We start from the raw sequence: 26,710 nt of genomic DNA, 5'->3' as shown, positions 1-26,710 counted from the left end.
AGGAGTACCATATACTCCAAAAGTCTTGGCATAAATTTAAGCTTTAATGGCTTTTAACTATTAAAAAACTGGTATAAATAAGTTTTGATTCAAAATTTACAAGCATAAAATTGCACCAAGACATTTAGACCATGCTATCTATGGAGTCAATTTAAATATGTAAGAATAAGTCAATTTCAATAGTGAAAGGAACTGAACATATATACAGGTCAAATTATACAAGCTATAATCTATGAAAAAAAAAGTCCCAAAATTATTAATTAAATTAATGCAAATTAAACCAGTCCTGAAGTTCCACTTCATATCCTTTGGATTTGTAAAGAGGACAAAAAAAAAAAAAAAAAGGAAAATGATAACTGGAGAGACTGCAGAAATTCACTGTGGGTGGAAATGTCACTCATCCAGCCACCCTGGAAAGCAATTTATAACTGTACTTCAAAAATCACTGAGCTGTGCATACTTTTTGACTCTCTGATAACATTACTAGGACTCAACCCAACAAAGGTCAAAGAAAGAAGACTCATTAAAACAAAAATATTTACACCGAATTTTTTGATATTAAATAACCAGAAGGAAAGAGGTAAGGAAAGAGACTCGTCAGAAGATGGTTGAACAAATAATTATAACACATGAATGTAAAATAATATTATTATACATAAGAAAATTATGGTTTCATAAAAAGTTGGGGAGGACTTATATGAACTGCTCCATTGTGAAATGAATGGAAGGAAAAAAGTTTACAAAGTAACAACTCCATAAACAACTTGAAAAACACTATCAATGAGATGATATATGCAAAGCAGATTGATGAAGCATGTGATCCACAGTGAGTATGATAGACTCAAAGTGCAAAATATATGCATTTTGGGATATGGAAAATGTGTGAATTTGTTTTATAAGGATTGTGCTTTTCTTTTCTTTCTTTTTTCTTTTTTGCTTTAGCAGGGTGGGATAGAGGTGGGAATATATATAAAGAAGGGAGAAAGAAGCTAACAGTGGTTAGAAAAAGAAAAGGAAGAAATAAATCACAAGTATTTTTGAAAATGTACAGAAGTAAAATAAACAGGATAGCTTTGAAAGTAACATGTTTACTACATAGATTTTTTTTTTAAAGCAAGCAATATAAATAAAGACCTACAATTTCATATAATATTCTCTTTCTGTTCTATTTGTACATGAAAATGTCTTTTTGGGGGATAGGTATGTGTTCATTAAATTGAGAACTAAAAATTAACATTAAAAATGTTTGCCTATAACTAGAGAAATAACATTTGGTATAATGGAGAGAGAAAGGATCTTAAAGCCAGGAAAATTTGGAGTCAAAACCTGCTGCCTCTCTCTCTGCTACCTCATTACATTAGCTATGTGATCCTAGGCAAATAACAAATTCTCAGTGCTCTCTTGGACCAATCATCTGAATTTGTAGAAGGTGTTTTCCCACCTAGAAGTTCTCTGTGCCATTGAAATCACAGGTCCAGAGCCTTCCCCCCATCTCTATGGAAAAAATACTTTTCTAAACTCCAAACCACATTTGTTCATTGAGAGGCAGGACAGTATAAGTAGAAAGACTGCTCACCTTTAAGTAAAGAAAGGGTGTCATACACACTTACTAGTTATATTACCACAGTCAAGTCAGTTAAATTCACTAAGCCCAAGTTCCTGCAGCTATAAAATGAGGATGATAACATCTGTAGAATTTACTTCATTGGACTACTGTGAAGCCCAAATGAGAATTATTTTCCTACTGGCAATCATATTCATTTTCATCCTTTCAACTCTCATCATCAAGACTCAATTTCTGGTCTTTTTTAGTTCAAACAATAACTTTCTAATGTCTCCATGACACCAGATTCTTTAAGGTTACCAAGTGAATCTTTCTAAAATACCACTTTAATAATGCCATTTTCCTACTCCTAAAATTACTCTTTATTATTTCCTGCAATCATGAGTCACCCTGTTTTTCTTGCCTTCTCATATTATTCTCATTTATAGAATATATATGCTCCACCCAAATTGGACTATTCTCTGTCCTGCCTAAGCTTCCTCTGTCCACTCTTTATTCCAAAAATTTTGCTCATACCATTTATTCATTCTTCCTGAAATGTCCTGCTCCTTTTGTTGAATCTTTACCCATTTTTGAAGCCCAACTTTTAAAACCGACCATTCTGTGTAAATATCTAAAAGAGGCAAAAAAAATTTTTTGTATTAATCACTTTACCATAACTTTTTAAGGATCTATTCTGGGATAATAATGACTCTAAAGCAGAAGGGGGTTATTTCAAACATTCAGTTTCTGAAATGAGAAAAATATTCGGAGAAGATGTTTTGACAAGAATACTCTGGAATGTATAACTTTTAATAGTTTTTTCATTTCAAGACAACAATAAATATAGAAAACAAAGGCAATACATTTAACAGCTATATTTTTGCAGATAGGGAAAGAATTAGATATTTAAAAGGGAACTGTTAAAATTATTCAAATGATACAATGTAACAGATAATCATTTTCACCAGAAGACAGTTTAAGAAAGAAAACTGGGGAGAAGAAATATCTGCATAGCAGGAGGTGAATATTACAAATAAAATCATTTACTCTTGAATCTAAATATTAAGATTCACACTCCAGTTATGCCACTGTATAGAGAGTTGGAAATTTTGAAATTTGACATCACTATTTAACTTCTTGCAGTAGCTGTTTGAGGTTGTTCCGACTGTAGTTGTTTACCAAGATATTCCCTGAAAAAAATAAAAATAAAATTAGCATTTACAAACAAGATGTCACCCCATCTTCAACTCCAATTCCCACATTCCAGAAAATAAAGGCACAAACCATGCTGCTACAGATCCTTCTCTTTCAAACCAAAATATTGTATGACTATAATTTTTGCTTACCACAAAAGATTCATAAATGTTGATAGCTAACTACCTCTGGAAAAAGAAGAATTCCTAAATCTCAGACTTGGACACTAACAATATTAATCTGACTTTCCCCAGAAAATACATCCCAACTCCATCTCCTATGTGCTTCCTGAATTACTGAGCCAGGAGGGAAATGGTCTTCTTACTCCTTGTTCTTATTTCTAGAATGCTCTTTTGTTGTCTTCTCTCAAACTCTGAGTTTTACTTTCCCTACCTTTATCACTTGGTTCAAATCCTTGCAACTTTGATTTTCTGGGCTCCAGCTTATTCTATTCATAAATAATTTTTCAGCTGGTATGGTCTTCGTCTCTCCTATAACACCTGTTTCATACCTGGGGACTTTACTTCATGTACAGACTTTCCTTCAAACACAACTCTCAGCAACTCAATTTTCATCAAACTCCTCGACTTCCACAACCTTCATTATCATCTGTTTTACTGATCCTAAACTGAAATTCTCCGACCACAATGCTCCTATTGTTGAATTCTTGAGACCTCTCTTTCATTAAATCTATTTTTGCCTTTACCAGCTACTGCTTCCCTACTCTTCAAGTATATCATTATCATCTTGGTCTCATTTCCTTCCTTTTATTCTTAATCTTGTAGTTTATCTATTTTTGAGCCCCCTGTCCTTTGCCAGTCTCTAAGCTTTGTCAAATTCCAAACCTGGATTATGCCTCTATATCATCTTTGCTCATTTTGTGGTGAATGCTATGAAAGAAAGTCACAACTATGGCAACAAGATTCATTATTATAAGCACATGTACATTCAATTAGACCCTAGCTGCTCTATAGTAGTTTTTTTTTTGTCCTCTGATTGAATCAAAATAGTGTTTTTTCACATGACTATTCCAAACTTTCCCTTCTTTCCTCACACCTCCAGAACTATCTTTCTCTTTTCCCCTCCTTCTCCACAAAGTCATATGACACATTCTCTCTTCTTTCTTATTTCATACTTCAATATCTACCTATCATTGCTCTTTCAGTGATGGAATGAATGGATGAATAAATAAACGGATGACAATTCTTCTGGTACTTTAAATTCTATCTCTGCCATTTTCTAAGAATTTGTCCACTTAATCATTGTTATCATTCATGCCTTCTTATCCACTGGTTTCTTCTCTGTCCTTTACAAACACAGAAAGGTCTCTACATCCTTAAAAATATTTGTCTTTACTTTTTTCTATCAAGTCCTATTCCTATATATCATCTCCTTTTCTTAACCAAACTCCCATAAGAACTATCTCTTCCAGCATCTCCATTCCCTTAAACTCCTGCGATCTGACTTGTAATAACACCACTAACCTGAAACTGTTCTCACAAAGATGAGACCTCTTAACTGCTAAATCTAAGGATCTTTTCTCAATTATTTATTTAAAGCTCTATAACTTCTGACATTACTGACCAAGACTCTTCTACAGACCCTCTCCTCCCTTGGTTTGCATGCAAACTCCTTCTTGGGTTCTTCCTCCTCCTAACTTTCTGACTTTTCCTTTTCAGTATCTTTTGCTTGATTATCATCCTATTCTTCTGTGGATAGCCCTCAAAATCTGGGCCCTCTTCAATTTTCTTCTCTTTCTATAGTATCTATCTCAGTGATCTCAATCCCTGAAGTTCGATTATCTTCCTCACTCCATTTCTCTGTTCATACTGTTCCCTATGCAAAATATAAATATTTGGTTTTGATCTCTCTCCTAAACTCTAAACTCCTAAACCAACAATTGCTAGTTAGGCATCTTTTCATGGATATCCCATAAGGGTCTCAAATTTGACAGTATCTAAAAATTTATCCCTCTTACAAATATTTCTATTTCCATTAAGAACAGTACCATTTTCCCTCAAAATTTTAAGAGATATCCCTTGATTATTCCCCTTTCTTCACACTCTTACATTTTTAGTTGCCAAGCCTTTTTGATTATACCTCTTCCTACATGCATCCCCTTCTTTTCATTCCATTTCTAACCTAGTTAAGATCTTTATCATCTCATGCCTGGACTGACATATTAGCTTCCTAATATATCTCCTTGCTTCTAAACTCATCTCCAATCTATCTTCCAAACAGCTGACAAAACTGAGCTTTCTAAAACATAGGCATGACCATGTCACTTCAGCTATGCAAAAATGTTCAGTTAGCTCTTTACTACTTATAAAGTATAAAGCCCTCAATGAAATGGCTCCAAATTTTTTTTTAGCACTCTCTTTTATAGATATTCTCTATATTCCCTCCTCTCCTCTGCTCCCAGTTATTGATGTTCTTACACCTTTTAAATTATATTTCATTATCTCTGTACATGTCTATCTTCTCTCCCCCATCACCTGAATGTAAGCTCCTTAAAAGTAAGGGCTGTTTCTGTTTTTCTAGTCCCCAGGACCTAGCATTATGCTTTGCATCAAGAAGGTACTCAATAAGTATTTATTGAGTTGAAATTCTAATGAAAGCATTTTGTGCTTTTACAGATGAACTAACCAATAACTGTGGCTATCAAAAAAGGGCTTAAGTAATTCTGTATAAATGCAGGGAGAAAAACACAATTTCTATTTACTCTATTGAATTTAAAGGTCCTTTTTCTCCAATATTGCTCCTATTTGACTCTGGAATTAAATGTGCCTGGGACATGCTACTGTGAAGGACACACACAAAATGTCTCCATCAGAGATACAGAACAAAAATGCACTCAAATAAACCTAATACGATTCATGTTGAGCTCATCCACTGAGATCTGCTAGTTGCCCAGGAACTATTTTTATGCTTTAATGAGCATACTTATAGTTTCCAGAACTTTCTTTTCCAGTGTATGAAAAATGGCCTTAAAGTTGGCCAGTAATATATGAGAATAAAACTTGGAAAGCATAAATGCTTTCCAGTGTAAATTTTGGGTATCAAGACTGAAAGACAGTATGGTACAATGGAGGAAGAACAATGGAACTCAAGGAAAGAGATATGGATTTAAATCATAGTTTCACCATTTACTATGTGATGTTGGCAAATGTGACCCTCAGTTTCCTCATTTTTAAACAGGGAAAATACCTGTTGGTAGAAGGGTCAAAAGAGATAATGTATAGAAAGTGCTTTGTAAATTTAAAAAATACTAAATGAACATAAAATCTATGACCCTAAGAGAGAGGATAGGAAAGTGCAATGAAAAGTCTAAAGCAGAATCAGGAATGGCTTAATGGACAAAATCTAATTCAATAAACATTTATTAGGGTATTTAATATGTGCTGAGCACTGTGTTAAAGCACAAGAGGAGTTAGAAAGTTTAGTTAAAGCAAGACTCGATATTTATCAAGCTCACCACTAGATACACAATTTTGAAGGTTGGGACAGTTAATTTTGTATTCCTACCAACTAATATAGTATCTGACTTGTTTACTAATTAGTAACATATGATAAAAACATTAGAAAGATAAAATATGGAGTACTATATGAAGTATTAAAGAGAAGATCATTACCAATAAGCATAGGATTTCAGGAAGAAGGTGGCAGGTATTGATTTCAAATGAAAGATAGGAATTTAAAAGGGAAGAGGGACAAGGAGGTCATTCTGTACAAAGTACAGTTTGACAATGATATAGAGCACTTGTATCATTGTATCAAAGTACAGTTTGACAATGGTATAGAGCAATTGTATCAGTGTTTATTGAGTTGAAATTCTAATCAAAGCATTCTGTGCTTTTGCAGATGGACTAACTAATAACTGTGATTATCAAAAAAGGGCTTAAGTAATTCTGTATAAATTCTGTGCATAATCGAAACTGATCCCTGATTGAAGCATATTGTCTTAGAAAACCACAAATTGATACTATCTATATTGTAATATATTTTTATTTCATTAAACAAAACATTTTAGTTACATTTTAATCTCATTTGGCAGCACTACAGAGTTGGGGTGGTGTGGAGGCAAAGTGAATTTGAGATACCATGGACATATATCAGTAAAACATTTACAAGACAAGAGGAAATTCAGATTTCTAGATCAAGAGACATATGTGTTTAGAAAGAGAAATTTGTTTAGAAAATTAGAAAATTATTTACACTGAGGCAATAATCAAATCTGTGATAATGCGTAGAATGGATAGGGAGAAGGAGATGGATGGAGAGACAGAGAGACAGACACTATAGTGGCCTTCAGAAGAGGTGTCAAACACAGGTACAGTAACTCTTCTGAGTGTAACCCTCAAGCAGATTAAAATGTAATTGGGAAAGTTAACAAAATAAAAATAAAAGAGAACATAAATGATGCTAATACGTACTTTTCTAAATCAGTATGTGATCCATAAATATTTTTATGTATGGTTTAGTGATTCTCATTTCTATTTGAGTATTACAACACTGGCTTACTGAATTAAATACAAAAATTCTCTGACACTTTTAAGTGTCACAACCTAGTTCTTTCCTACATTTCCAGTATTTTTACATTTAACTTCCTTTCATACTCTCTAATGATCCAACTAAATAGGACTACTTGCTACTCCTCCCCTAGGGAACTTCCATCTCCTTATTCTTTTCATTGGCTATTAGTGTGTTTACAATATTTTTTCTCATCTCCCACTAAATAGTTTACCTGGCTTCCTGTAAGACTAGCTTAAATCCTACCTTAGGCAAGTCTTTCTCCTACTGTCGTAGCACCAAGCTCCAGTATCCCACTGCTGATCTTTCCCCCCATAGATTATATATTTACATATATGTATACATGTGTATTTGTGTGTGTACATATTTATTTTGTAGATACCTAGTTATTTATAATATTTTGTCTCCCTCACTAGAATGTGAATTCTTTGAGTATCAAAGCTCTTTTTATCTTTCTTTGTATTTCCAGAAATTAGGACAAGCTTAATAAATGTTTATTAAATATGACAACACATATGAATAATGTGTGTGTGTACATGTATGAACAGAGAAGAGAGAAAGAATGGAGGAAGAGTTGACCAAGAAAAGAATCCTAGGAACTGCCTACATTTAGAACAGGAGTTCTTAACCTGGAGTACAAATATCCCCAGGAGTCTATGGATGGACTGCAGAGGTATTTGTGAACTTTATTTTTATTTCTACTAATTTCTAACATTTGTTATTTTCTTTGATTACGAATGCAAAAAAACAAATATTATTGTGAGAACAGATCGAGAAATTTTTAACAAACTGTCAAAGCAGTCATGACAAAAAAAAAAAAAAAAAAAAAAGGTTAAAATCCCCTGATTCAGAAGAAAGAGAACTTTAAAATGAGTGGTAAGAGAGGAAGTAGTAGAACAGGATAAAGTTAGAGAATCTAAGAGAACTATTCAAGTAATGGATGAGGAATAAGAAAACATATTGAGTTATTATTGGGAAGTTGATTTTTGAGATGAAGAATTCGCCATGGAAAAGGAAAGAAAAGTTGAAAGAGACTGAGGAATAAATCAATTGCTTGGAAGTGGTGGCAGAAAGAATTTTTGCAGTTGAAAATATGGAGAGGTTTTAAAATGGAGAAGGCAACTGTAGAAGGTGCTCACATTTTAAAAATAAAGTAGAAGAGTTATTCAAAAGGAGTAAAGAATCAAGTATCTTTTGAAATCTAAAAATTTCAAAAATTTACCCAAAAATTTATTTTTAATGTGCTTGTCAAAATTAGCACTATGCTTCCAAATGTTCAGAACTCAATTCTGACATTAATACTGGAATAAAAAAAAAAAAAAAAAAAAAAAAAAAAAGATTCTTTAAAGGAAATTCACATATGGGACAATGAAGCACATTAAAAGAGCCTTTAATCATTCAATTCCTTTGTTACATAGTACTAAAAACAAGCAAACAAAAAATTGGACAACAAATGTATCAATGATGAAAATAAAAAGGACCTGTCATGGGAATACCTCTAACTCTTATTATCTATGTGACTTTACGTAAACTACAACCTCCGTAAGCCTGTTTCCCCATCTTTAAAATGATAATTTCATACTAAATGGCTTCTTCCCTTCTCTAATTTGGAGGATCCCTTTCAACTCTAATTCTGTGATCTTTTGAGTAATGGAATTGAAATGACTGGAGAGGGAGAAATAGATCAAATACTCATCCTTCAATAAAACAATACATATTTTTGCACTTGATTCATTCAAAGCGACATGGGAAACAAAAGTAAAATATGTTTTCTGTCTTAGTATTGGAGGCAAGAGATATAACTCTGGGGAAGAAAAAACTTGGGGGAAAAAAAAGTATTGTTTAAGTGAAGTATTGAGTTTTCATTAGATAACAAATGAAAGAACCTATAAAGCTAGACCAGACCCAGAACACATTCTGCAAGGCTATATTACTTGTAATCAGTACTTACACACGAAGTATCAGAAGCCATCCCCTTATTAGAGCCAACATATTGGCATATTGAGATGCTAAAGAAAAATGTAAATATTATGACATTTTATTTGGCAGGGCTATGTATCACAGTGTGAAATGAAGTTTACTTTTGGTCACTTACAATTTTCTTATATAGCAGCAATGTAGCAGAATGACCAGATGTTCACTAGCTGTGTGACCATGGTCAAGTTACAGAATCCTAAGTAACAAATATTCTTCATCAATTTAGTTTTCCATAGAATTTTTAAATTGGAAGAAATTCTAATATGCAGTATAATGTAAGGGATAGAATTTTGAAGTTGGTGTCAGAAAAACATAGGTCCAAATGCTTCCATAGATAGTTATAAACTATGTCACCCTGGGCAGTTTGATTGCCATCTCTTGGTCTCAGTTCCTCATCTGTAAAATGAAAAGGTTGGACTAATTCACTTCTGAGGTTTATTCTTGCTCTCAAAGCTATGGTCCCATAGCCTAAGAGTTATGCTACTTTCCCATTTCTCCAATATAAAATTACTAACAAATGCTTATCCAGCTTCTGCTTGAAGATTTCCAATGCTGGGGAATCCACTATAACTAAAGTAGTCCTTTCTATTTTCAAAAATTTTGGAAATTTCTCCTGTTAAAAGCAAGCCTAAATTAATCTCTTTGTAACTTCTACCTGTGGCTCTTAATTCTGCTCCCTAAACCCATTTAATCCTATTTCTAAAAAATGAACTTTATACACTTGAACAATGATGTCAGCCCCTCACCTTCTTGAATCCCCATATACACCTTAACCTTTTCTGCTCCAGTTGAACTTTCCTAGTTTCTTTAAATAATTCTCACAAGAATCGAGGTCCTTTCCCATCTTGGCCACTATCATCGTGATAAAATCAATGACTTCCTAAAATATGATTCAAAAATTAAAAAACAATATTCCAGAAAAAGTCAGATCAGAGCAGTATACAGACTACACTTCTCAATCTTTGAAGCCCATGATCTCATTTGTTTTTTCAGTTGCCATAGTAGACTATTCACTCATACTGAGCTTACAGTTTACTAAAATTTCTAGACCTTTTCTAGACAAAATTGCTGTCTAGCCTTGCTTCCCCAATCTTAAACTTACAAAATAACTTTTTTGTAACTAAGTGTAAAACTTTATATCAATCCCTATTAAGTTCCCCTAATCAGATCCAGACCAATTTTGTTACATGTCAAAATCTTGTCAATCCTGTCTTTGGTGTTCAGTATGTTTGAGAGATCTCCTCAACTTTGTTTCATTGATGATTAACCTTTATGTGCTTCAAGCAACTTCTTACCCACCCACCCCTTTCTCTTTCTCTTTCTCTCTCTCTTTTTTTTTTGCTGAGGCAATTGGGGTTAAGTGACTTGCCCAGGGTCACACAGCTAGGAAATATTAAGTGTCTGAGATCAGATTTGAACTCGGGTCCTCAGATCCCCTACCCCACCCAGCTACCCCTCCTTACCACTCTCTAAAGCAATAGTTCACTAAGTACAATCCAGAGAAACCTTTCAGAGGGTCTACAAATTCGCAATTTTTAATTTCTAATATAGTAAATATTTACGAACATAACCCATAAAAACAAAAATTCTTTGAACAGATCCTCAATAATTTTTAATAGTATAAAGATATTGAGAATAAAAGTTTGAGAACCACTGCTCTAAAGTACTGATGTCAAAAGTTTTGAAATCTGCTTTTCCCAAATCAGATATATATGCTAAATAATATTGTTACCTACAACACATTATCTTCTTTACCAATATCAAGATAAACATAGGTAATGACTGGACTAAACCTTAAGATTCTTTCTTCATTTAATAAAAAGCAACATAAAAACTAAAGAATTTTTCTTTGGTCTCTCATTCCTTAATTTAAATCCTCTGATATTCCAATGTGAATAACTGCTTTTACAACTTAAAAAAATGGGCCATTCTAACAAACACATAAAAAGGAATATACTCTTTTATGTTCTGTCAATGTAAAAAGCAATTTGAGAGGCACTTTGACATTTCAGAATTTTGCTATTATTAAATATTATCTTCTGTAGAAAAAAAAGTTTGATTCATCATACTCAGCTTTTTCTTATCTCAAATCACATTAATCCTAAATAGGACTATTTAAATTATATCTCCCTAAAAAAAGGCTCATTTTACAAATACAAAAAGTAATAGATTTTCAAAGAATATACTAGTTTTTTAATATAATCAAAATATTAATTTATCAATAAATCAATCTTATAATTGAGTGCAAAAGATTTCCTAGCATGTAACATTTAACCATCAAATTTTTTCTATTTTTTTAACTATTCAACCAATATAAATTTTTGTTTGCTTTGAATAGTCTAATAGTTATTTGCAAAACAAAACCAAACAAAACAAAAAAGATTATGAAGGCTTTATACATGAAGACATAATGTTTCAATGGAGGTAAAAAAAAAAAAAAAAAAAAAAAAAAGGCTATTAACACCAGCACAAAATTGAACATGTTTCTGAGGATAACTGGGAGAAAGTCAAAGAACAATATATTTTATCTAAAATATCATACATGGCAGTAATGAACTTAAAATTTTGATTTTGAAAATTTCCAGGGATCCAAATAGGGTGAGGGAAAGGAGCATTCAGGAAAACCACATCCCCAAAATGAATATTATGGACTTGAAAAAAAGTCTCTAATGCTCAGGTGTATTTTTAAAAATATTTTCTTCAAAGCAAATGAAATCTGATAACTGTTCCAATTATTAATTTATCAAAATTTCAAAAAATAAAATACAAAGAATGCACAAATACCAGACCATTATTAAAAATGGATAGTGATGATTTCCAAGGAATCCTACACCTTTAGAAGGAAACAAAAACAACAAACAAAAATCAATGGAAGGAACCTTGGTGGCCAACTAGTCTGAGGCAATTGGGGTTAAATGACTTGCCCAGGGTTACACAGCTAAGAAGTGTTAAATATCTGAGACCAGATATGAACTCGGGTCCTCCTGACTTCAGGAATGGTGCTCTATATCCACTGTGCCACTTAGCTGCCTCTAGTCTAACTCCTTTCTAAGCATGCACTTACTCTACAAAATTTCAAGGCATGATCACACAGATTCTACTTAAATACCTCCAATCATGAAGAATCAACAACTTCACTACCCAGCCCACTCTTCATTTCTGAACAACTCTAATTTTAAGAAATTTTTAAATGTAATGAGCTCAAATCCATCTCCTTATTACTTTTCATTATTTACTGGTCCTAAAGATGTCTTTTTAGTCTCAGAGAGAATAAAATTAATCTTTCACTCTATACGCCTATCTTTAAATACTTGTAGTTAGTATGTTCCTTTTGAAGTTTTCTGTTCTCTAAGATAACACATCCAATTCTTTCAATCAGCATGATTTGGCCTGACTTCAAATAACTGACTTGAACCATAATCTTGGACATGTTATAATTTTCTAAAATGTGGCCCTCAAAACAAAAGAGATAATAGAATCAAAGAAGATTTCAGCAGGACTAGCAGGGGGATACACTACTAGTAAAATAGAATCCCATTAATGACCTCTATTGAGCTTGTATTAATTATCTTTCTCACATAAACTACTATATTTATCTCTTGTCATCCTATTCTTGTTTTACTGATTTCCTAAAACCCAATTTATTAAACAAAAATAAATGGCTTTTTACATGCCACTTTTAACATTTATGTAATACTTTCATGATATACTTATTCTGACCCTTGAAACAGTCCCATGAAACAGTAAGTAGGAATAATCTTCCTGTTATACAAATAAGGAAAATAGGGCTCAAATGTTAAATGATTTTTACAAGGCTAACAGGAATTCAAACTGGAGAGGATCATCTAGTACAAATTAATTTTAGAGATGAGGAAAATAAGTTTGTGGAAAGTGATTTGACAAAATTCAGTTCAGAAGAGGTTGCAAAGGGTGACTCCAAATCTAGGGCTTAACTCCAAATCTATTACTCTATCCCTCACAGACCACATTACTTCCAATAACTCAAGGCCTACTTGTTTGATCTGGCATAAGAGTGATTTCAGACCCCTCTGGATCAAGCCCACCCTCTACTCACTTCTCAAACTAAAAGTCAAGGAAAACAGAGTTAAGAAATTAGTGCCTACTAAGGTACCAGTTATTATGCTAAGTAGTGGAGATAGAAAGAAAGGCAAACAAAATGAATCTCTGTACTCAAGTAGCTCCCAATCTAAAGTAGGTAAGATATTCCAACAACCAGGTACCAATACAATACAAATGGGATAAATTGGAGATAATCACAAAGGGAAATCAACTAGCATGAATGGGGATTGGGAAGGTAAAAGAGGGAAAGGTTGACTGTTGAAGCAAAGCAGGGAAACCAGGAAAGAGGCATGAGCAGGAAGAAACATGAGAAGGTATGGGGAACAACCAATGAACATAATGAGCTTGAAAGCAATAGGGAGGAGACAAGAGTCAAATTGCACTTTATGAAGATAAATCTGATAGCTAGGTAGAGAATATGTTGGAGTAGGTAAAGATTTAAGACAAGGGGACTAAAGAGCAGACTATTATACTGGTTCAGTAGGTGATGAGGGCCTGTGCAAGAGTGAGGTAGCTGTGTCAGATGAGAGGAAGAGATGTATTCAAAAGATGTTGCACAAAAATAATCAGGAAACCTCAGTAACAGATTACATAAGGGAATGAGAGGAAGGCGTTCATGAGTGGTACCTACGTTGCAAGCTTGGGTGACTAGGAGTACGGTGGTAGCCTCAAAAGTGATAAGGAAGTTAGGGAAAAGTTTGGAAAGAAAGAAAATGAGCTTAGTTTTAGACATGCTAAGTTTAAGAAATCGAAGGGACATTAATTTTGGTATACACATCATGTCCAACTCTTTGTGACCCAAAATAGTCATTTTTCTTGTAAAAATTTACTGCAGTGGTTTACCATTTCCATCTCCAGGTCATTTAATGATGAAAAATTGAAGGTTATATGATTAGTTCAGGGTTACACAGCTAGTAAGTGTTTGAGGCCACATTTGAACTCAAGTCTTCCTGACTCCAGGTCAGGCATTCTATCCATTCATTGTATGTACCACCTAGCTTCCCATTATGCTGGATAAATAACAAGGAGTAAATAATCTGTGTTTAAAATTTAGTTGTAAATAATAAATAGGTGATTACTTCAATGCTAACATATCAAAATAACCAAGAAATATGACTACTGAATTGATATTGAAAAACTTCAAGAAAAAAAAAAAATCTAATCTGTATATTCTCCCTCAAAAACCAATTCCAGAATTTTAAAATACTAATCATCAGTTTTGCTAATTTCTTATTTAAATTTAAATTCATTTAAAAAAGGTCTTTCTCCTTCATGGAAACAAATACCTCATGAGAACAGCAATATATATTATTAGTTCCAAAACAAGAAATATCTAAAAATGACCCAAAAATGAACTTGTACAAAATCTTTATATATACCAACAAAACATCACATAATGAACTCCTCAAATAATTCAACTTTTTCAAATAAAATCAAGTCCCTTCATAATTTAAAACAAGCTATTATTCATAAATAAGAAAGTTCTAGTGATATTAAAAAAAAAAACATAAATAGAAGTAATCATCAGTAGATGACTAGCTTTCCCAATCTTTACATGGATGTCCTAAATTTCAGGAGAAATACGAATAACAAAAAGAAACAATATTAGAAATCAATTTCTGAAACACAATCCACTGGTAGAAATTCTATTATTAGGATAAAAATAAATAAATAAAAAACAAAACAGACAAGGTATCTTTATTAACTATAAAGAAAATAATCTTCCTTTTTCAGTAACAACAAGTTTTTAAAATTTTATTTTAAACTACTGGATTGTTAATTCAAATTATTAGCTATATTTTAGTTCATAGATTAAATCAGTGAACAATTGGTCAAATGCTGATCAATTTTTTTTTGAAAAATTAAAAGTTAATGTACCTGCCACTAGTCACTTAAAGATTATTAATTCATGATTTAAAAAAAAAAAAAAAAAGGATTGGTGGTGGTAGTGACATTTGTTGTTGCTGCTGCTGCTGAGAAAATAACTTTTCCAAAAATAGTAAATGTTCTTGTGATGGACAAAACTATAAAATCAATCTAGGATGTGTATTAGGGATAATGGCCTAAATACCTATCTTGTATATATGCCTACACTTAGTATTCCATTTGTTTATTTTTTTTATGTTAAAGTTAATATTTCTTTTTCACAGTTCTATTTAATAGGTATATATCTGTATTGGCCTATATTTTTCAAATTAAAAGTTTAAATCTTAATATTTCAGAAAAACACATTCATATGAAGGCTGCTATGCACTTGTTTCATTTCCAGCACATCTCTTTTTACAGAGATAATATGGATAGTATCTTCTCATCATATTACTACTAGCAACATACTTATCCTACTTGCATCCACCATGATTCTTCCCATTGTATTCTATAGTAATAGACAAGTGAGAAATACTAGTGTCCTAAACAACAAGCATACATCATTATTTGTCGTGCTAATTAGAATGGCTTTGGTTAAGCAGGAAATGTCCTGGAATTATTGAAAGAGCTGAATGATTTCCCCATACTGATACAACATTATTCCAGTTCAATTCTAGGTTGTCTACCTGCAAGACCTGTCATAAAACAGGTACTGAAAGACTAATCCAATGGAACTTCTATCTAACTGCATATCATAATCTAAGCAATATGCATATTTTGTTTATTTGGTTTTGGCAACATGCTTTACTAAATGAATATCCTTTGAATGACCAAAACTATATTAAAGCAATCCAATGGCCCAATGGCATTCTGTGCCTTACACTGTCAACATGTTATTTGTGAAGAGGTGCATTTGGAACACTCAATAACATAGGCAATCTCTAAATCTGGATTTTTTATTGATTACCATCAATGAAACGGGGGGAAAGTATATATTCTGGTTATTATCTTGTCTCATTATATAAGAAGCATTGCTATGAGTTACCCTTGTGGTTGCAGCATTTGAGATATGAGCAATATTTTAAGCCAGATATAAACTTGAGTCTTCATGACTCCAGGTCCAGCACTCTATCCACTGTGCATCTAAATGAAAAAGAATTACCTCTACAAAATTACTGACAAGTTTTAGTATTTATTTGTAGACCTGTAATGTAGGAGAGTGACCACCTCCAGAAACAAGCTATTCCACTATGGGACAGTTATTATTAGGAAGTTTTTCTATCAAACCTTTGCAACCACACATCTGCTCCTAGTTTTAAAGAGTCTACTTTCATTACTTTCATCCTGCAATCAAGAACAAACCTATCACTCTTCTACATGACAGTCCTTCAAATATTTAAAGACAGGAATAATGTGTTTCTCTTCAATCTTTTTTCCTCATCCTCAATCTTTGCTTCTCTAAGTTAAAAATTTTCACTTGAGGAAAATAACACTAGACGGAAGAGTCAATTATTCTGCCAAAAAAAGACATCAATCAAACAGAAAATAAACCAAGATAACCTTTACAGGGGGAAAAAATATCCTAAAAAGCAAAATTGTTCTAGCAATTCCAAATTCTGCCTGCTCCACAGGATGGAGCAGGGCCCTAGTGGGTTTCTAGCAGCTGTGTTTTAGTAGTAGCAACTACTGAATCAAAGAAAGTTTGAATTTAGGATCATAATATCTTAGACTTTGAGCTGAAAAATACCTCAGAGGAATTCAATCCCTACCCTATTATTGTACAGATCAGGAAATTAGAGTTAAAAATGATTAAATGACTTGACTAAGGTCACTGTTCTTAAGAGTCTAAGGAAGGATTTGAATTCAGGTTTTTCTAACTCCAAATCCAGCATCTTATCTTCTACATCATCCTGCATGTAGATCAGTGACTACATTCCCTCACTGCATTTTTTTCATTGTTTTTATTTCTCACTGTGTTAGGAATTTTCATTCGTTTGGTCATTTTAAAAATGTTTCTATCTACTATACCTCTCCATGTTTTGCTTCTTTATGGGGACTTTAACCCTTGAGAATTTTTCTTTCTTGAGAGGTGGAAGATTCTGAATAAATAATTCTGGAAGGGTTATTTTTTCTGAAATGTTTGGGGAAGATTTTTTGTAATTGTTTCTTGCAGTTACTTTTAAATTTTCTTGTGTTCCATCCACTGTAGAGTACTGAGGTCATTGTAGTCACTACTTTAAGCAAGACCTCCTACATGGGAAGTAATCTAAGACTGTTAAATAAAGAAGGTGGAGCAGGTTATGAAAGTCTTGAATGCCAAACAGAGGACATTACATTTAATCCTGAAGGTGATGGGGAACACTAGAGTTTATTGAATTAAGAAGTGACATGGTCATATGTGTACTTTAGGAAGCACAATTTGACAAATGAGTGGAGGATAAGACTGGAGAGAGGAGAGAATTGAGTCAGGAAGGTCAACCTCTACACTTTTTCAATAGTCCATGCATAATCATGGTGATCAAGGCCCACACCAGAGAGGAGAAAAAGGGGTACATAAGAAAGATATTTTGAAGGAAAAATCAACAGGCTTTGGCAAGAGACTGTATGAGGAAGAACAAAGATGGGCAGAGGGGGGAAAAAATATATGGTAGTACCCTTGACGGTAATATGGATGTTAGGGAGCTTAGCAGGTTTAAGGGGAAAGTAATGAATTCAGTTGTGGACATGTTAAGTGTAAGATGTCTATGCAACATTTAGTTTGAGATGTCCAATAGGCAGTTGAAGATATGAGGCTGGAGGCCAAAGGAAAGATTAGGACTAGACAAATGGATCTGAGAATCTTCTACTTGGAGACTTCTGATTTCAACATTATTTTTTCATGTTAATACTAGGCAAATTTGTTTTTGTAACTTGTGGAATAATTTTTGGTCTTTATGTTCTTTGAGGAGCTTAATTCTTAGATTTTTCTTTCCATTCCAGGTGATCTATTTATAATACTAGATCTCACTTTTTAATTATTCTAAATAAAAGAATGAATAAAGGTTGTGATATGTTTTATGTCACAGAAAAATTATGGATTAAATTACATAACAGAACTAAGTGGGATCACTACAAATTATGTTATCTAATTTCAAACATATCAAATAAAAGCAACAGTCATTTTATTCCTCTGTGATTGTTTATTCTAACTATCCATAATAACTACTGCAAATCCTGAGCAAATTACCTAACTTCTGTTTTAATTTCTTCAAGTATAAAATAGGAGTAATAAAAACATCTTTCAGAGTTGTGACAACCACATGAGATATCTGTAAAGCTTTTAGCACAAACTCTAGCACATAGTAGGCACTGATTAACTCATCCTTTCTCTTTCCTTCCGGGTGCATAGCTGATAACATCTTGGACTTGAGAGTCAAGCCAACCTCAGTCTGAATAGATTTCAGCTATTTCCTGTGTTGGCCTGTAAAAGCCATTTAACATCCCTGGGTCTCAATTTCCTCATATGTAAAATAAGGAAAGTGGATATGAAGAACTAAGTTCCTTTAATGCCATTCTTTATGAAACAAAAATTCTTAATTGGGGATGTGAACTTTTAAAAACAAACTTTTTTGATAATTATTATATTTCAACGTAATGGATTTCCTTTGAAATTGTATATACAGTACGGATTTTAAAAATTAGCCTGAAAAAGGGTGCACAGTGATCCAAAGAGGTCCATGACACACACATACACAAATTAAAAATTCTTGCTCTAGAATCTTTAATTTCTCACCATCCTGGTTCCTTCCCACTGCCTACAAACATACTCTCTTCCCATCCTTAATAAAAATCCTTTCTAGATCCTATAATTTCAGATAGTTATCCTATACCTCCTTCTTTTTCATGACAAGATTCCTTGAAAACTGAAATATTGTTAAATGGGCCCTCATAATCATTCCAGCTGCCTGTATCATATCTCTGCTTAACCACTAAGAATCACACCTTACTTCTATTGTCTCCTTTACTAATTATGCTTAAAATAAGCAAGTTTCCCTAAAGCAAAAATTTTATGTTGGAAAATTTAGCTATGTATCAATTTCCTTATCCCAGAATTTATATGATTACTTTGAATGCAATTTTTATTCGATTCCTGCTAGATTTTATTTGATTTATTACATGTAATTTCCCAAGTGCAACCTAGACTTCCTTCTCCTTTATTTTTAATAATTTTAAACCAAGCAACATAGAGAACTATATAAGTTCTCTATATAAGTTACATAAATTTATATAAAATTCAACTATAAAGAACTCTTTGCAGACCTAAGTAATTAACTGTTAATGTTTGGGACTTGACAATATAACAAAAATAACATATTTAGTGCTATACCAAATTATGCAAAACTTACTTTCTTGAGCAAGGAAACATTATAACAAATACATCTGAAAGAAATCTAATCAATGGAATGACAGTACAGAGAGTGAATAGAATCTAGACTTGTCAGTATGATCTGGATTCAAATGCTTTGCAAATATTTACTAGCTGTGTTAACCTAAGCAAGTCTATTAATCTCTCTGAATCATTCTTTCCTCATCTTTAAAATGTTGGAGTTGGTCTCAATGTCAAAGATTTCCTCCAAGTCTAAATCTACGATCCTATGACTACAGAAGACTATGATTCCAAAAGACTAATGCTGAAAAATACTTAACTCTTTTGGTAGACCTATAGAATAAGGCTTTCATTTCAATATATAACTAATTTACATATTTATTTTGCTTGTCTACACTATTTGTCGCAAGTGAGGGCTCTTAATTTCTTATGATTATATGTATATAAAGGTATGTAAATGGATTATTAAGGATACAAAAAAAATCAACAAAACATTTTTTTTAAATATAAAGGAGAGCAGAATTAAGTTCAAAAAATAGCAAAAACCAAGCAAAGCTATATGGGTGGCATGTTAAATTTAATTTGTATTTTAAAAAAACAAGCTATACATAAATGATTCAATTTTATTTATAAATCTGTTCTTTGGATATGGAAATGTTCTTTTGTTGATTTTTATCAAGTTTCTAATAAAAAGGCAAAAAAAAGAACACTTACTTATAACATTTCTTATTATATATTGTTACACATTCTCTCTCTGGCATTTCTTATGAAATGTTATTGTGTTTTGGAAGAAAAATAACAAATTCCACCACAAGTGTCCGAGTTGCTTTCATAATTACATTATATGGGGGTTACTTCATGGTTTAAATTCTTGGCTTTTTAAATTATTGACACAAGGCATAAGCTTCTTTCTGATGAACACAACTAAACTGTTGGAGTTTGTCAATAAGTGAAAAATAAGATATATCCACTTAATTTTTAACATTTTTCCTTAGCCACAAAAAACTGTTTAAAGAAAAGGAGGTATATAACTGCCAAAAACAAGATTCAAAATTTGATAAATGATCAGGAAGAAAAAAAAGTTGTTTAAAACAGTAGTTTCAGGATTGATAAAATATGTTCATGTGAAATTCAATGAACATATAAGTATATCATCACCATCTTCCCAATTACTGTAGCCAATATTTAATAGTTTTTTAATCTAAGCAAATCTGTTAGCCTCTCTAAACCACTCTTTCCCCAATCTTTAAAATGTTGCAGTTGGACTCAATGTCCAATGTCCATTCCTCCACACATGTAAATCTCATTATTAAAGAATACCTGAATAATAGGCTATACATATGCTATGTTTTAAATTTTTTCACAACAATATTTTGCTATAGAACAAAGTCCAAATCAAATCTCTGGCAGTCAATAACTTAAGTTTTTTTGTGGTTTACTTAGTTATCATATAAAATGCTAAAATAAATCAAAGTTCTCATGCTAGACTGGGAATTGCAATAAGAAGTTTATACACAACTAGATTTTCCATTACAAAATTTCTGCTTAAGGGAAACATTTATTTTAGCCTTAAAGGAGAAAAAAAAAGTCAGGTTTGATTTTTATGGCTCAACGAAGATATGCTTTGGGCAGCTGGGGTGACTTTAAGGGCCTTATAACTGCATTCATATTATTTCAGTCATCATATATTGAATCTCCAAAGGATTTGATTATCTACAAAAGTTATAATGCCTTCTCCTTAAAGATGTAATTTTACTGCCTAAACATTGGTGTTGACAAATTATAGACTCAACAAAGTATTACCTCTTTCAGAAGCAAAAATTATGGCTTCAAAAATGCATACTTTCAGATAGTGGATTTCAAATATCTGTGGCTCTTTCTCCATATGTATGTAGGTGTGCGTGTGTATAAGGAAGTAAGGAAAACATCTTCCTGAATTCAAATTTGATCTCAGATACTTAATAGCACTGTGAACCTGGGCAAGTAAGGAAGTAAGTAAAGTAAGGAAGACTCATCTTTCTGAATTCAAATTTGGCTTTATATACTTAATACCTCTGTAAACCTGGGCAAGTCACTCAACCCTGTTTGCCTCAGTTTTCTCATCTATAAAGTAAGTTGGAGAAGGAAATAGCAAACCATTCCAAATCTTTGTCAAAAAAAGAAAAAAAAGCAAAAACAAAAGCTATCATATAGCCAGACAAAACTAAAAAATAACAATAAAAGACAGATAGACAGATGGATGATGAAGATGGTACTTAAAGCACCAAGTAGATTCACTATATCAGTATAGGCTTCCATATATTTAAAAAAATAATAACCTCATCTACTGATGATACAGTAAGATTACAGCTTCCCCCAAACAAACTAAAAGAATTAGAAACATAACTATTAATTTCTCTTCCTCCAAACCACAACTGTTTAATTGTTAAAGAAATTAAAATTTTTAATGGCATCAATGCAATCTTAGTAGGCAAATGTGTGCATAATACATTAAAACACTAATATATCTAAGATAATAATTTGCTCTTAGTCCAAGACTTCCATCATTCATCATCTTCTCAGTTTTACCAAACTTTCTTTATCCTCATTTAATCTTTTTTTTAAGTAAAATGATTTTTTGATATCATAAATATAACTCTTCACAAAAGCCCTATTCTAAGGGATTTTGTGGTGTTTTGGAGGTAACCCTGAGTTCTTGAAGTTGATGACAATGAACCAAGCTCTTCCAGCTTCTAGCTTAGTGAAAAAGCTGCAGGTTTAATGATTCCAACTACAGAATGAATAAATGGCTTTCAATTATCAGATGACTTGAGAAGAAAAAAAAGGTTCAAAACTAGAAAAAGGCTCATTACCTGCACACTGCCCATTTGGTAATGAAATTTTTGTCCATAGTAACCCATGGGAAAAAAATTTCTAAGTGGCCCTCAGTCCTACTAGTGCCCTTCCCCTTCCAATTCCACATGAAGAAAGACAGTGGTGGAAGGAGTAGGAATGCTTCTTAATGTCTAACCTTGCCTCTTAAGCATTCTCCCACCCCAATTCTTTCAAACCATTTTCATATGACATCATCATATGATATCTTCAAGGTCTTTCTTTCACAAGCCTGCCATCCCACCTTCTCAGTTTGCTTCTTAGATTACAATACCTTTCAATTTAATGTTCCTCTATCATATATGATATCATATATGTGCTCCATTAGTCCCAACACCACTCATGTCTTTTCAAACTTTCCTGACTTCTACTCATGGCCTGGAATAAGATAACTATCCTAAGTAGGGAGTTGAGAACTAGAGTATCCAAAGTTGAGTCAATCAGCTTGATGAAATAAATTTCAGATGATTAGCTTATCCTAGATGGATTATGATGTTCCTGGAGTTCAAACCAAGTAGAGCTACTAATGGAAAGTGGAGAGTTAGCATCAAATTCCAATGGCCCCCCTGTTAGCTTAAAGACTTTTGCTTCAAGACTTTTGTTTCTTCAGCTCTTTCAAATTTTACCCATCACAGGAAAGAGGCAAAGAGACAAAGCGTTATGTGAAAGCCTCAAGGATTATACAGTATATGGAGAGTAGCAGGATGCAAAAGTGAAAAAGTTTGAAAAGGGGCAATTTTATATCTAATTTTGGAAGGGATAAAGAGTCACTGGAATTTGTTGAGTTGGAAGAATGAAGGGTCTGTTCTTTAGGAAGATCATTTGGGCATCTGAGTAAAGAATAGAATAGTGAGGAAAAGCTTGAGGCAAGGAAATCAACCAGAAGACTGTTAAAATAATTCAGGAGTGAGATGAGAGAAAGCACAAGGATGGTAATTGTATGACTAGAGACTATATGACAAATGTTGCAATGGGGTCTTCATCGGGCTTGGCAACAGACTGGATATATGGATAGAGGGAAGAGAAATGAAAGTGAAATTTCAAGGGTTATAAATGGGATAAATAGTGGTACCTTCAACAGTAATATGAATATTTATAAGGGAGGGTTTGGGGAAAAAATGAATTCTGCTTCGGACATAGAAATTACAAGCTGTCTATAGGAACTTCAGTTAAAGATATATAATAGGCAGCTGAAGATGTGAGAATGGAGGTCAGGGGAGATGTTGGAACTGGAAAAACAGGTTGGAGAATCATCTGCATAGAGATGATGACTGAAAACTGAACTTATACAAGTTAATAAGATCACCAAGCAAGTTAATTTAGAAGGAGAAGGTGGGGGGGTGGGGAGGGAAGAACACCGAAAGACCCTTGGGGTATACCTACAATTAGTGGTTGTAACCTAGATGAAAATCTAGCAAGTGAGACCAAGGAGTGATCAGAAAAATAGACGTGATGTGATGAGAGCTACATCAAGGTAGTAGCAGTGTCAAAGAAAAGAGGGACACAAATGGAGATGTTTTAAAGATAGAAATGATAGGACTTGTTAAGAGATTGAATGTGGGATTGGGGTGGGGGAGTGAGAAGAATTTGGAGTTTAGGATAAAGAACTGAGAAAGAGCAGTGTCAAGAAATAGAGGAAAGAGCCTAAAGGAAAAGGAAGTTAGATCAAGATCAAGAAAGATAAGACTGAGAAAAGGCCATTAGATTTGCAATTAAAAGATCAACGTTAATTTTAAAGAGATCAATTTCAACTGAATGATGAGATCAAAAAACAGATGTAAAGACTTTAGAAAAAGTGGAGAAGAGAGAAAGTTAATGTAGCTAGTATAAAAAATTTACTCAAGGAATTTAGCCATGAAAGGGAGAAGACATAAGAGATGATAACCAGAGGAAAATAGCTGGATTTGGGGGGATAAGAGGAAGAGGAGGGTTGTTTCAAACCCAATTAGTAAGCATTTGTTATGTGCTTACTATGTGTAAGGCAATGTGCCAAATACTGGCAATATAAAGAAAGGCAAAAAAAAGTTCCTGTCCTCAAAAAAGCTTACTATCTAATCAGGAACACAACATGCAACAATTGATCTACAAACAAGATAAACTTTTTTTTTTTTTTTCAGAGAGAAGGAATTAATATTAAGGAGGACTGAGAAGGATTTCTTGCACAATGTGAAATAGCTGAGATGTGAAGGAAGATATGGAAGGCAAGTAGTAGGAGTAAGAAAGGAGAGAATCCTGAGCCTGGGAGACAGCCAGTGAAAATGCTCAGAGTAAAAAGATAGAGTGTTTTGTTCAAGGAATAACAGAGGACAAAGACACAATATAAGAAAAGAAAGAGATGAAAATGACTAGAATGGTAGTGTGGATTAAATACTAGAGCTGGAGGAGTCAGGTAAACCTGAGTTCAAATCTGTCTTCAGACAATTACTAACTGACTATGGACAAGTCACTTTTTGTCTTGAATTCCCAATCTGCAAAATGAGGATAATAATAATATCTACCTCTCAAAATTGTGAGTATCAAATAAGATAATAATTGTAATGTGCTTAGCACAATGCCTAGATATAGCAAGTGCTGTAAATATGTTAGCTCTCATCATCATAATCTACTTGATTCTGCAGAACCCCTAAAATGTACCAAAGAGAAAAGGCAGAAGTAGTGTGAGAAAAGATTAATTTGATAACTGAGTGGAAGGCAGTCTGAAGTGGGAGAAAAGAATTGAAGCAGAAAGGTCAATAAAGAGGCTACTGCAATAGTCTAGGCATAAGATGATAGGGTAAAATCAAAAATAGCAGTGTCAAAGAAAAGAAGGGAAGATACACAGCAGAAATGTTCTGAAGGCAGAAATGCTGGGACAAGCTAACAGACTGAATATGAGATAGGAGTGGAAAAGTGATAAGATTTAGGAGTGGAGGATAACATCTGTGAACCTATGTTAATGAGAATAATAATCAGCAAGCAAGCAAAAAAATTAAGGATTACTGAAAGAGTGATAATGAATATGGACAATCTACTAAAGAAGGCATGATGGTGTGAGCTTACAGGTGCATTTAGAAGAATTTGCTTTGGGAAGTGATAAAAGAGAATATACTGGAAGAAAGACATCTGAGTGATATGCAATGAAGAAGAGGAAAGAAGAAGGAGTTTTGAATAAATAAAAGATATGTATTTTCCGATTGTATATACTTGAACTCAAATAGGGATAGATTACAGTATTTCCATACAATAATTTCTTACATACTTGAAGCAAATGAAATGCCATTTTTAAAAAATGATGAAAACTAAAACAATACAGTCAAAACATAGATGCAGTTGAGGTTACACTATTATGGAAAAAAGTTTGATGAGACACTCAATGAGCAAAGTCAGCCTAAAAACAATAGGAGAATAGCAAAGATGTTTATAACAGTCTTTTTACCAACAAAGATAGAGCAGTCACTGACTTGAACTTCAAAGTTCTGAATATGCTTATTACAGAGAAAGTAAAAATAGCCAGAAGGGAAAAGCAGATAGAGTAGACTAAGTGAAAGAGAGCAATATCATGTAGGATTAGAACAATTTCAATGAAATTGAAGTACAGATTTACAAAAAGTGATCTAAAAGGGAGGGAAAAAAATCAAAAACATGGAAAAAATTTCAAGCTTTTTTATTTTTTAAAAAAATGAACCAAAAAACATCAACAAGTATTAAACTGCATGCTAAATTCTATGTATATAAAGTATTTATGAAAATAATCTATACATGTATTGAGGTCTTAGTAGAAAATAGATCAATTTTCTCAAGCAATAGCCCATGATGGAACATAACTTCACTATGATGGAACATAACTTCACCATGATGGAACATAACTTCACCATCACATAACTGAAGGAAAGAGAATAAAACTAACTCCAGGTGTCTCCCCTCTGCGGATCCACCTACACAGTACTGAGTGGGCTAGGTACAGGGTAATCCCAAAGAAGAGCAAATATAAATGGCCATCTTTGACACAGGCAAGAGATACTTGTTTGTTGTGTGAACTTGGGCAAGTACTAAAATTATGCATTTTTTTCTCCTGAATCCACTTTTTTAATGGCAAGTAATAGCTGTGACAGAATCACAGTTAAATTAAATAACTAATGAAATGCTTTCAGTACCTATATCCTTTAAGTTTTTTTTTAATGTAATTGCAAAATAATTTCAATTCAGAAATATTCAGAAATATTCTGATCAAAAAAAGTGTCTTTTAAGGTAATAGATTTTATCATTTTCTCTTGAAGGTATCTTGAATTTTTAGTTAAAAA

At 32.9% G+C, this 26,710-nt stretch overlaps 1 protein-coding gene across 3 annotated transcripts in view; it reads right to left on the bottom strand.

Moving 5' to 3' along the window:
• Positions 1 to 2,335: 2,335 nt before the first annotated feature.
• ATP6V1H (ATPase H+ transporting V1 subunit H) overlaps positions 2,336 to 26,710 on the bottom strand; it is a 100,395-nt gene continuing 76,020 nt past the window's right edge. For 2 of the 3 annotated variants that reach the window (XM_003759776.4, XM_012541325.3), the window contains one exon: positions 2,336 to 2,736. In XM_003759776.4, coding sequence (XP_003759824.1) covers positions 2,676 to 2,736 — 61 coding nt within the window. In that variant the 3' untranslated portion in view covers positions 2,336 to 2,675. The remainder of the gene's footprint in view (positions 2,737 to 26,710) is intronic. The other variant, XR_004230950.1, reaches the window with a different exon arrangement.

The sequence above is a fragment of the Sarcophilus harrisii genome, chromosome 1 (assembly GCF_902635505.1).
Source record: "Sarcophilus harrisii chromosome 1, mSarHar1.11, whole genome shotgun sequence".
Classification (NCBI taxonomy): domain Eukaryota; kingdom Metazoa; phylum Chordata; class Mammalia; order Dasyuromorphia; family Dasyuridae; genus Sarcophilus; species Sarcophilus harrisii.
The sequence above is the reverse complement of the archived record's forward strand: the minus strand, read 5'-3'. Positions and strand labels throughout refer to the sequence as shown.